The 13,152-nt window shown below is 42.9% G+C and overlaps 1 protein-coding gene across 30 annotated transcripts in view; it reads right to left on the bottom strand.

Annotated features, from left to right (window-relative positions):
• The window catches only part of PBRM1 (polybromo 1), a 56,960-nt gene that overhangs the window by 39,735 nt on the left and 4,073 nt on the right, over positions 1-13,152 (bottom strand). For 24 of the 30 annotated variants that reach the window (XM_083429296.1, XM_083429300.1, XM_083429305.1 and 21 more), the window contains 8 exons: positions 7,793-7,945; positions 7,234-7,331; positions 5,323-5,470; positions 4,890-5,033; positions 4,045-4,161; positions 3,348-3,416; positions 2,528-2,626; positions 984-1,069 (listed from right to left, as the gene is read on the bottom strand). In XM_083429296.1, the coding sequence (XP_083285422.1) occupies positions 984-1,069; positions 2,528-2,626; positions 3,348-3,416; positions 4,045-4,161; positions 4,890-5,033; positions 5,323-5,470; positions 7,234-7,331; positions 7,793-7,930 (899 nt within the window). In that variant the 5' untranslated portion in view covers positions 7,931-7,945. The remainder of the gene's footprint in view (positions 1-983; positions 1,070-2,527; positions 2,627-3,347; positions 3,417-4,044; positions 4,162-4,889; positions 5,034-5,322; positions 5,471-7,233; positions 7,332-7,792; positions 7,946-13,152) is intronic. The other 6 variants (XM_083429299.1, XM_083429301.1, XM_083429297.1 and 3 more) reach the window with 2 other exon arrangements.

Here is a 13,152-nt window from a genome sequence, read left to right as displayed (position 1 = left end):
AATTGGATTTTCTACCAAGTGTTCCCAGGACATCACATTGTATTTGTGGAAACACGGGAATAAGTCCTCTACTGTAATGCACCATGAAGATTTTGTCATGGTGGTCACCAAAGTTCTGACTGCAATTAACTGCAATTAGCTGAACTGACTTATCGTCACAAAGAGGCTAAACTGGATCTAGATAACACAGGCTGAATTTCTATGGTTGTGGAAAGACTAGGCCTAGGCGAAAATATAATCCTTCGGAAAGAGGAGGCACAGATGTTTCCCAGTAGCATCAACTGCAAAGGTCTAGATAAGATTCAGGTGAGTAGCCGTGTTGGTCTGACGCAGTCTAAATAAATAAATAAATTGATCAGTAGCCCCTTAGAGACCAACTAAGTTTGTTCTGGGTATAAGCTTTTGTGTGCAGTATAAGCTCTTTCTCAGAAGGGTAGTAGGAGATGGGTGATTGACTCAATGGGTATGGTAAACCTGTTGAGGACTGTTAACGACTGCAATTAGTCCTACAGGAAAAAGCATGGGATAGTATGCAGATGACCAAAACCCAACCCCACCCTCCCACTATATATAAGGGTCTGGTGACTTCTGTTTCAGTGTATCTGAAGAAGTGTGCATGCACACAAAAGCTTGTACCCAGAACAAACTTAGTTGGTCTATAAGGTGCTACTGGACAATTTTTTTATTTATAAGGTCAAGATAAGTTGATTATGGGGCATTTGGTGCCTGGCCTGTTCAGCAGATTCCCAACGCAAACCTTTCCAATGGCTCAGACTGTTGTGAAAATCTATGTTCATTAACAAAGGAAGAAACTGGCTGTATGATTTCCAGATCCAGCTGTTTCTCCACAAGTTAGGGTCAGAGATATTTGAAACCAAATACTATAATATATAACATGAGTTAATGTGAGCTAATATTTCTCTGTAGATTTTTTTTCTAAAGTAAAAAGAAAACTTGAGTAACTTTCAATCTGCCCACGGTACCTGATTCGGAGACTTGATTTGGTCAGTTCAGAATGCTCAATTTCTGCTTTCTTCATATTAAATATTTTCTTTATTGCATTTGCATCCTGTTAATGAGTTGAAAATGTTATTTTATTTATTTATTTTTAAAGGCTAAAGATGACATCATCAGTATTTATGAACGAATGTTCCTTGAAAGTGTATTTAAACAATATGTAAGATAACTTCATTTAGATTAAAAACTTTTCATAAAGAAAGGAAAGGAAAAATATCAATATTTATGTTGTATTAAACAGAGTACAGGACATAATACAGTTGCACCTTGGAAGTCAAATGGAATCCGTTCCGGAAGTCCGTTCGACTTCCAAAATGTTCAAAAACCAAAGCGTGGCTTCTGATTGGCTGCAGGAAGCTCCTTCAGCCAATCAGAAGCCGCAGAAACCCTGTCGGACGTTCGGCTTCTAAAAATAGTTTGCAAACCGGAATAGTTTGTGACGTTCGGGAGCCAAAACGTTCGGGAACTAAGCTGTTTAACTTCCAAGGTACGACTGTGTAATGGTTCTAGGGGTTGCTCGTGCGTAAACCAGTGCCAACACCTGGCTGGGTTGCCTGAGTGAACCTTTCCTGTCCGGACAGCCACTCACACGTGGCTGTCTCAATCGCTGGCAGAATCCGTCAGTGGGCGTTTCTTGAACTTCTTCCAGCATGAAAGTTCTTTGACGCCTAGTCGCCGCCTACTCTCCCTGCGCGGAAGCCTTCTGCGCAGGGAGGGTGTGGGCATCGGAGGACCCGTGCTCTCCCCGCTGGTCCCCGGCGAGGAGTCTTGGAGCCACCTCGCCGATTCCCCCATCTGCCCCCCTTCTCCACTGGTGCTACGCTGATTTCCTTCCCCAGAAGATGTGCTGCTTCTCTCCCTCCCGGGACGCTCTCCAGAATCCCTCTGGAGCCCTCCCTCTCCTTCTGGCTCCGATGGCAGTTCCCTGACAGACTGTATACAAAGCAATCTAAGGCCCAGGAGCATGGAGCCACTTCTCTGTTGTGGGAAAGGCCACATCTACAGTGCTGGTTCCTCTTAGGTCGACAGAAAATTCCACAGCATGATTCTTCCACGGCATGAATCTTCCACTAGCAGTATCCTTGCCAGCTTTAGATGACATTAACCCCCCAAAATGGGGCAAGTCATGTGTGGTGCAGAGGAAGCCTTGGATCTGTCACACACAACCCCTTCAATCTCCAGAGACGCCCCAGAAATGTCTCCCACATCCCTACCGACTTGAAATTGGCATTCAAAAATTTTCCCCTTAGGAATTAAGTTTTGGAGAGTGGAGTGAGATAAAAAATTAAGTGCTGCATGGGGACAAAACAGAGGTAAAAATCCACCCCCTGCATTCCAGCCTGGCTGGTGCATGGCACCATGATTTTGGAAATGACAGCTAACCCACCATTCCATATCCTCCCCTGTTCCTAACTCAGAACTGCACTGATCATTACAGATCTTACTGTTCCAAAACCTGATAAATGCATTTGAATAAAACATTTCATATTAAAATGCTAAGTTACTTTACCTTGAATACTTGAGACCCAGGTTCGTTGTAAGTTTTGGCATTCTTAACTAACAGGTCTATGTCCTTGGCCATTGCATGAATGCTTTTATAACTTCCATTCTAAGAACAAAAAATGGGACATATTATGTATGCATTAATTTTATTTATTATAGTAAAAGGTTGCAGTTCAACCTCTTCGTGGTTCCGTCAAGTTTGTCGTCGTTATCACATGGGAGCAACTACTGTGTGGGAAATCATGGTACACAAAGCAGTACGTAGACTAGGTCCAATAAATCACATGAAATGACTACTGCCTGAAGCAGCAATAGATGAACTGTTGTACCAAAACCAGTTCAGATGTAATGACCTTGGCTTAATAAGTAATGGTTAATTTAAGGAGAAAATGAGTGTCATGCTCGCAAACCTCATTCCACTTGTATACAAGTTTCAGGGTGTCTACTTCAGCTTGTTTAAACCATAGTTTCCTACTCTGTGCAATGCCAGATACTGGGAAACTGTGGTTTAACCCCTGGTTAGTAAATAAAGATTAAATGAGTTCAAAAGGAATAGAAAACAGTGGTGTAAAAAAACAACAACAACTATGATAGAAGCACCAACTGCTTAAGATGAGTAAAGAAGAACAATGATCACATGGATAAAACATTCATTCTCAGCTTAAAAAAAACAATGGTCTATTAAACTTATACTGCTTAGTCTAAACCAGCCTACTTGATCAGTGATTGTCACTACTGTAGTGACATAAATGAATAATTTCAGTTAAGTCCCAAAATGCACAAGTAATATCATTAACCTAAAAGTGACCCCAAAAGTTATACTGCACCTGTATTCGCTGGGCAATAGTCTTCAGATCTATGGGCTCTTTAATTATTGCATAATAGTCAGGATATTGCTGAAAAACAAAATTAATTCCATCTGAAATAAGCATAAACAGTGATCTATCAACCATCCTATCACCAGTTTCAACAGAACCTTCCCAACTAGGGCTACTGTCAGGAAGCTGCCATTGGAACAGGGGAGTGAGGCATGGGAATACAGAGAGCCATGCTTCTGAGAAGTAGCTCCTCGTCCAACGATTGGGAAAGCCACACCTCCAGTGGAGCAGAGGCAGAATGGGAAAGCCGAGCGAGGGGAGGGCTCAAAGATGCTACTGAGAGCCCAAGCACCTCACTTAGCCCAGCCGGCCACCGTCGCTCAGTTTACGCCGAGGGGTGAAACACAAGGAGGGAAGGCAGAGATCCCAACACTTTTAACTTGGCAGTCCCAGTGAAACCTCCTTGCAAGACCCTGTACCTGGGATACACAGCCTCTGTACAGTAATGATTTCTTGAACTGGTGTTATGAGTTGACAGTGTGTTACTCTGGTTTTGCTGGCATAGACTGCTTTACGACTAGTCTATATCATTAAGTATAGAAGACTCATGAGCTTGATGGTGCAGCCCAAACAGAACTACCGTCCAACTTTAATTTGAATGGGAAAAGCCTTTGGTTTACATTCAAAGTTCAGCATTATCACTCACCACTTTAGAGGGAAGCTTCTGAAAAAGCTCACTGATGAGATGGCCTGATGGGTTTGTGGCTACAACTACGGCTCCAAGAAGCTGTTCCAGAATTTCTTTTAAATAACCTGGAGAAGACTGGCACAAAAATGATATTGTAAAATGATTTGAGAAAGGTGTTTGCTGCTGCCTTCTACTGGTACTGGTTGAAGAAACACAGGTTTTCCTTTTTACAAATTAAGGAAAAGCAGTAAAGATATAGACAGCTACTAATCTGCTGTTAGCTAGTCTGGCGGGGGCATAAATTTTAGAATATACAACAGGATCGCAATGTGTTTTCAATCAGGTTTAATAATGTGTTAATACTTAAATGTTTACAAAAAAAGTACTTTAAGGTTTTAACTTATACTGTGTGTGCGAAAGGAAACTATCTGGCAGCATGCTTTAATGTATGATTGCATTTACAGCTGGTCAGTGAAGAGCAAGATATAAATGGAAGAGATTAATAAAAATAAATATATAAACATATACTGTATAACATAATCCTTTTGGTGGACAATTTAGTAACTGCGGAAAAAACAATATGCTACTTATAGCATGCCTCTCTTATTACTGATGCAGTGCCACCAGTGTTCATAACAGATTACTGAATACCCAGTCAGGGAGTTTACCAACTAAAATACTTGCATGGATGAAATACCAGGGGAATGGCAGGGGCAAACAGGGAAATAAGGGAAGCAATTTGTTATCATTTCAGTTATGCTACATTTAGGTATTGTTACAGGTTTAATTGCAATAGGGCAGGTGCATTTTGTACCCTTTTGCATTTGAAATGCTTATACGTAGCTGATAAAGCTCACACTTACTATTTCAGAAATTGTCCCTTGATTGTCATGGCCCTCGTCGTCGTCATCGTCATCGTCAGGATCTCCCTTCTGAACAAACTCGTTTTTTGTGCGTATATATAAATCCCACAATTTACAGGCAGCCTTATATTCAGGGGAGTCTGGCTGTGTTAAAAAACCCCAAAAGAACCTGTTTGTTAATCAACAATTTTTATGTCACTTTTAACATTTATCAAATGAAAGAACAATTCCATCAGTTAAAACTATGCTACAAATCAGAACAAAGGCAGAACTTAAAAATAATTTCCGTAAAGTATATATGGTATGCACTATGAGGAAACTTCACAGAATCAGCAGTACAGTAGAGAAGGTAAATGAGTTTTGGACTCCAATAAAACACAACTGAGCGACACAATGTGCAAATGATGACTTTCAAAACAAAAGATTTTGTCACCTTATAATATGATTTTGCATTATTAAATAACAGCTGGAAGTCAGCAGTTAGCACGTTCACATCATCATATTCCTCCATTTTTAGCTTCTGTTGGATTTTCATTAAATCAATAGGCTGAGAAACCACTTCATAGTAATCTGGCTGGTTTCTATTGTAAGAACAAAGTTATTGAAAATGCAGTTAATGTAAGCAAATGTGCAGCATCTAGCAATACCCAAACTTTCATACACACTACTGCAAATGGATAGGTAAATACACTATGAACACAATTTGAAAAACATTAAAATACAGTTAAACAAACAATACTTCACTCCAGGGTGGCTAACTTGTGGCTCTCTGTAGCAGGAACCACCCCCCCCCCCCATCATTCAGTTTGTACAAACTTCACACCCACCCACACTCACACACTACATACGCTACACTTCTGTTATAAATTTATAGAAAATCAACCATACATCAGATTTGCACTGTTCCACTTTTATTTTACTCCATGAAGGAAGGACTACAAAATGGGGAAGGTTTGATACAGTCCACCATAATCCCTTGAGCATAGCAGCACATCCACAGGAGCCCTGCCCAGTTGCTATGCCAACCCTGATGGTCCTAGACAAAAGACCATCAACTACACTACAGACTGCATACAGGAGTGGATTCAACATGGACTATAACAAAAGAACAGTGATTGGATTTCCCCTCAGGGGGCAGGAAACTGCGACTACCTTTGTCTTCAGAAAATGAGTCATGGGAGGGGCGAAAGAGGGGAACCAGCCAGGTGACAGGACACTCAGGTTACCACCACAACTCCTCCCTCAACCCCTCCTTTCTGTAATGTATGCATGATGTTTCTGGGGGTGGGCTTGACCTAGAGGAGGGGAATTTCAAAAGTTTTTATAAGGTCTTGCACACCATTTTTCTGGGTCTTTCCTCTCTCCTGCGAGTGAGGGGAACATCCTGCTGCAACAGTACAATAAAGGCCAAGCCTACAGGCTGCTGATTTGCTCCAATTTACTCTGGTTGGTGTCTTTACTTTTTGTCCAAGGGAGCCCTCGGATTTTTCCGGTAACACTCTCCAGATGTTGTTGGTCTATAAACCCTGACCACTGGCCATGCATCCTGGGGCTAAGAGCTTTATTCTAAGCATATCTGGCCATTACCCTATATTTTTCACAGCAATGCAACTTTGTCATAATACACCTTTATGAAAAAATTCAAAGTTAACACAGTCACAAAAGCCAACTTTTTCTCTAATGCTAGTGTGGCTAATCTGAAGCCCTCCGCACGTTGTTGGACCACAACTCCTATCACCTCCAACCACTGACTATACAGGCTGGGGAGTCCAACAGCATCTGGAGAGCCAGAGGTTAGCTGCCCGTAATCCAATGAATTCTTGAGGGTAACATTGCTCAGCTATGTCGTTAATTTTTTTCTCAGCACCCTAAAAAAATATTGCAATGTCAAAAAAGCTGAAACCACAAAAGAAACAAAATCTAAATTCAGCTGTACGTCAGAAGCTTTGAAGCACACAACAAAGAGTTAAACGTATTACTATACGGCATGCTAAACGATGACACAACACATAAAACAGTCCAATCTTTAAAGTGAGTAGTAAACTGAAAAGGAAAGGATATTTGCAAAAGGAAGTCCTCTGCTCTTTTCCGCACTGCAGACCCTGATACAGTACAACAAAACATGTTCTGAGAGCTGAGTTACACTCAGAAATGACCTGGGATGTGGAGTGGAGGCAGGTAGTGTAAAAGGTCTTCTGGGGAGCAGGGGGGCGCACTGGGGAGGATGGGGTTGGCATTTCCACACTTCTAAGCATATTATTGTACTAGCACAGATTAAAACTCAATAGCTCTTGCAATGGCAGCCTTACCTTAGCTTTCTTATCAACAAATCTTACACACTTACCTTCGTTTGGGGGCCCTAATGAAAAGCTCACATAGAAGCCTCCCTTGTTCATCTTTGTAATCTCTGATTGTGTTGTATAATTCATGGCATACAGCGATCTAAAACACAAAGCCAAGGAGATTGATTGATTGATTTATATGCTGCCCAATTGACAGGGTTGCCACAGCCACTCTGGGCAGCTCCCAAACACAAATTGCAGTAAAACTAAATATTGATACAATGCTTTTTCCGAAGTGGTAAAAATGCTTAATATACATTCTTGGTCTCCTTACAAGAACCCTATACAGACTGCATTAGATTCTCCATATTATAGATGAGAGGCTGAGGATGAAGGGCAACAACTTGGATTAAACTACCTGGTGAATTCAAAACTGAGCTAAGATTTTAAGTGGTAACACTAGTCTTACAGCACATGTTCTTAGCCACTCCACTTGCTTTGGGCTATGGAAGCGTTGAGAAAAATCTAGGAGTTAAGTTATATTTCAACTTCTCTGTAAAAGAATAGCAGTCGTGTATTCAGTCTATTTCCATGCTAGCATGACATTTAAAAAATACTTACAGGATCGACCGTAGGGAGGTTGGAGAGTCTTCTCCTCTTCCTGCTTGGGCCTGGTGTAGTTGTGGAGTGGTGGCCATCATCAAAATCTCCACTGGCACTGCTGGAAGGAGAGGTAGCCCTTCGCCTCTTGGACCCCATGGAATCCAACTTCTTCTATAATTAAAAAAAACGCTCTTAAACATGACGCTTTCTATCACAGTGTGACAAGGTATGGAACCTAAAGTTCCTCTGAATTCTACATAATTGAGATAGTGACACTTTTGATGCTACACAGCTAAACTCTTGACCAACATTCTGCAAGCTTGCCCAACAAAGCAATCCATTTAGTTTGGTTTTATTTAAGCCAAGTCATCACTGTAATATCAAGGCGTATGGATGACAAAAACATAATGAAGTAATGAGCACTAAAGTCAAGACATATGTGAGAGTACCAATTCTGATGCAGCCTTCCTAATTGTAATACAGATTTTATTGCATGTATCGCTGATACTCTAAGCAGAAGCAGAGATAACCATGAAAATCTATTTTTGTTTGCTTTTTTACTTAACATCTGCCCACGGTTCAGACAAGACTGCAAAGTCAATTACAAATTTTACTGTGGCTTGCAGCCTTTGAGAATGCTAGAGAAGATGTGAAGGCCCAGAAAAAGTACAGAACACAGAAGGAAATCCAGCTCCCCTATTTCCCCCTGCCCCAACCGCTGGGCTTTCATATCTCTATACTAGAGAATGGTCCCAAGCAGTAGCACGAGGTCCTGGGGCAAAGGCAGAGGCACTTACCTAACCTCCTCTGGCAAGTGAGTCACTACTGTTTATCTGGAGGTAGAGGGGTAAGGCAAAGGGGCAAAGTGATTGATTCACTTTGCACCATGCCACCTGCTACTGGTCCCAAGACCATATAGCTCATAGGGTAGCCACAACAAAACCTCTCTCTTCTTGGTTACTGATCCAATGACAGCATCAATTCTGAATGAAAAATGTCCTCCCCCCCCCAAAAAAAAACTTTAAAAGAACATAAGAAAAAGGTGTAAAACCTATACAGTTGTACCTTGGTTCCTAAACGCCTTGATACTCGTACGTTTTGGCTCCCGAACGCCGAAAACCCAGAAGTGTTCTGGTTTTCAAACATTCTTTGGAACCCAAACATCTGACACGGCTTCCAATTGAGTGCAGGAAGCTCCTGCGGTCAACTGGAAGCTGCTCCTTGGTTTTCAAACGTTTCCGAAATCGAATGGACTTACGGAATGGATTATGTTCGAGAACCAATACTACCACAATTATTAGTGCAAACATTTTTTTCTAAACAACTACATTATAGCCCAATTCTGTTTAGACATTTTTTTAAAATAATAATAATCTGACTGTAAAGTGAATATACACTAGTTTGTGAGTCACTAGACACCATCTCAATCTGGCAGGAGCAATTAATCTATTTTTGCAGGTCCAAGCGGGTGTCTCTGACCACAGTACATGACAATGAATTTAAAAAATACTGAGTGACATCCAACAATGTCACCCTCCTCTCCAATCTCCTGCACCCTCCCTCTGCCTAAATCTGTTCTGGAGGGTTGGACATACCGTATTTTTCGCACCATAGGGCGCACCGGACCATAGGGCGCACCCAGTTTTTAGGGGGGGAAATCAAGAAAAAAAATATTTCCCGCCCCCCAGCACCAAAGAGCAGCGTACAGGCTGCGCACAACCTCTCCCTGCCGGAGGGGGTGCGCGTGGCTATGGAGGAAGCCAAGGCAGAGAGCAGGATGGATCCCGCTCGGTGTTTTGGCTTCTTCTTTAGCCCAGCGCAACCTCTCCTTGCCAGGAGACGCTGCGCAGGGCTAAAGAATCCATAGCCCCATGCAGCCTCTCCTTGCCGGAGGGGTTGCGCGCAGCTATGGAGGAAGCCAAGGCTGTTTTGGCTTCCCATTTAGCCCCGTGCAGCTTCTCCCTCCCGGGAGAGGCTGCGTGGGGCTAAAGAATCCATAGCCCCGTGCAGCCTCTTCTTGCCGGAGGGGTTGCGCGCAGCTATGGAGGAAGCCAAGGCTGTTTTGGCTTCCCATTTAGCCCCGTGCAGCTTCTCCCTCCCGGGAGAGGCTGCGTGGGGCTAAAGAATCCATAGCCCCGTGCAGCCTCTCCTTGCCGGAGGGGTTGCGCGCAGCTATGGAGGAAGCCAAGGCTGTTTTGGCTTCCCATTTAGCCCCGTGCAGCTTCTCCCTCCCGGGAGAGGCTGCGTGGGGCTAAAGAATCCATAGCCCCGTGCAGCCTCTCCTTGCCGGAGGGGTTGCGCGCAGCTATGGAGGAAGCCAAGGCTGTTTTGGCTTCCCATTTAGCCCCGTGCAGCTTCTCCCTCCCGGGAGAGGCTGCGTGGGGCTAAAGAATCCATAGCCCCGTGCAGCCTCTCCTTGCCGGAGGGGTTGCGCGCAGCTATGGAGGAAGCCAAGGCAGAGAGCGGGATGGCTTCCCCTTTAGCCCCGTGCAGCCTCTCCTTGCCGGAGACGCTGCACAGGGCTTTCCTGGCTTTACTGGGAGGTGGGGGGATTCCCTCACCTCTCCCAAAAGCCCGCAGAAGCCACACAACCCCTTTAAAGAGATCATGGCTTCTCCTGGCTTTCCTGGGGAGTAGGGGAATTCCCCCACCTCCCGCAAAACCGGCAGAAGCCGTGAGCACTTTAAAAGGGCTGCACGGCTTCTCTTGGCTTTCCTGGGAGGTGGGGGAATTCCCTCACCTCTCGCAAAAGCCCGCTTTAGCCCCGCGCGCTCTCTCCCGGCTGGAGAGGTGACGCGCGCCTATAGAGACTCCTGCTATAGGCGCGCGTCACCTCTCCAGCCGGGAGAGGGTCGCGGGGCTATGGCGTCTTCGCTCCAAAGGACGCACACACATTTCCCCTTCATTTTTGAAGGGGAAAAAGTGCGTCCTATAGAGCGAAAAATACGGTAATCCATTATGTAAACCTGGAATGTGCAACAGGTCAATCACGATCTACTGTTCAATGGGGGGCAGGATGTTCCAGGTCAAACGCGGGACCAATTGATGTGGTTTCTGTGGTTCTCCTGACCCCCCCCCCAAAACTTAACAACTCTGACCTCCCTCCGCAAAAAAGTTCAAATCTTGGCAATGACAAAGGGTAGATCACGGCCAGTTTTTTTATAGTGGGAGTAGATCGCAGTCTCTTTGGAGTTGGATGTGCCTGATCTAAACTAATCTAGTACTTACAAAAAGCTCTCTCAAGATCTTGAAAAGAAAATATTATTCAAAATCACCAGTAATGTTACTTTAGTTAGTGGTAGTGGAATAACGGAGAATAAGATGACATACTACACCCAAACTGCATCCCCATGGCCTTTCCCATCCTTTCAGTAATGTCTAAAGCGCTTACCACACGAAACCACATCAAACGGCACGTTTCCCTCACCTACCAGATGTAGTCAGTTATATGGACTTGGGATAGAGAAACGTGAGAATGTGTCACATAGTAAGAACTTCTAAATGTTACTGCAGGAAAAAGGAGGTCTTACCAAGGTAAGCCCAAACAACATGTAACCCATCCCTCAAGACTATTTCTCAAATAAGTCCTGATCTAGACAAAGCACTTAAGACCCTATAAAATCAACAGAGGACAAGTGAGTTATAATTATCTCACACTATTGATTTCAACAAGATTTAGGCTGCAATTCTAATCCTGTTTACCTGGGATTAAGACCAACTCAGATATATCAGCTAATTGCTAAATGGCACGTTAAACCTGGGTTACAGTCGCTACAACAGAATAGCTAGGCACCTTTTTTACGGTGGGATTTGTTGTTGTTGCTGCTGCTGTTGTTATTAATTTCATTTCTATACTACTTTATATTTTAAAGAAAGACTCTCAAAGTGTTTTACAACACATCAAAACATCCAATAAAACAATCCAGGGGGAAAACCAATCCAGAATAAAACAAATTCAAGCTTCAAGGAAAATATTTCAGATCCTTCTCTAAGTGACATTTTGCTTTCCCTATGCTTATTTACCTACTTAATTTATATAGCTGTCCCTTAGCAAAAGCAGAAGCGGTGTGGTGTAGTGGTTAGTGTGTTGGCCCTGGGAAATCAGGGTTCAAATCCCCACTCAGTCATGAAGTTCACTGGATAACCTTGGGCCAGTCACAGCCTCTTAACCTACCTCACAGGGTCGTTGTAGAGACTGACTGAGGAGAGAGGTGAACCATGTACTCCTTGGAGAAAAGGGTGGGATAAAAATGCCATAAATAATCTCTTATGCTTACCTGCTTAAGAAAGCTAGAGAAGCTAGCCAGATGGAGATGTCAGTCACCAACCTGGTTATCCAGAGATCTCCATGTGGTTGGAACTGGACCCAGGCCTGGGGGATTTCTAACACTGATTAAGACCCACTGGATTCAACAGAACATACAGTACTTCTGAGAAGACATGGTTATGATTGTGCTGACAAGTATTACTAACTTTCTCTGGATTGGAATAATTATGTCAGACATGCCACAGAAAGCCACGTCAAATGGAAGTTTTCTGGAGAGTGCACCAGTCAGGAGAACCCTGCCTATTTAGTGCAGAATTTTGTTCTCACATTGGCCAACCAGACAAAGCGGGAGATGAGCACAGTAACACTATCCCACTTCTGATCACCAGCAACAGAAATTCAAAGGCCTATTTACTGCCTCCAATACTGAAAATAATATGCCTTCAGGACTTGTGGGCATGGCTAGCCTTATCCTCCACAAATCTGTCTAACAGACAAGGTTTTTAAAAATAGAAGCATTGTGGCCTGATGTTGAAAACAATGTTGGAAGGGTCTATCCATACACATTTCCTTCTTAACTTCCTCCAAATGCTAAAACAACTACTTTTTCCAAGAGTATTAATGGTTAACATGAAGAATGTGCAGTTGAATCAGAAGGAGCAACCTCCATGTTTAAAGAAAGCAAAATCTATTCAACTATTCTTTTGTAGTCTTTTGATCAAACTGCAGACACAATGCATATAGAACTAATTTCCCTGGACTGTTCAAAGAGTCTGAAGAACAGATAACATGAAAATCATTCAGACTACAATGAACTTAACCCAATGCTTTTACTTCTGCAACATATACAATGCTGTTTTGATGCTCCATAAAATACCAAATCCAGCCTTAAACGAGCAATCAACAAAGCATCCAGAATCATTATTCCATATTCATTCATTAAAAAACAAATAGCAGCACTCTCAATGCACAGTGCTATTCTAACTCTAATCACTAATTTTGGAAATGAAAAATAAAATAAAATAAAATCTAACTCATTTCCAAAGTGGTAACTAATACAAAATAAACCACACAATCAGACCTACAACACCACCCTAACTACATTGGCCAC

Source organism: Podarcis tiliguerta, assembly GCF_965153285.1.
Source record: "Podarcis tiliguerta genome assembly, chromosome: 2".
Taxonomy (NCBI): Eukaryota; Metazoa; Chordata; class Lepidosauria; order Squamata; family Lacertidae; genus Podarcis; species Podarcis tiliguerta.
The sequence above is the reverse complement of the archived record's forward strand: the minus strand, read 5'-3'. Positions and strand labels throughout refer to the sequence as shown.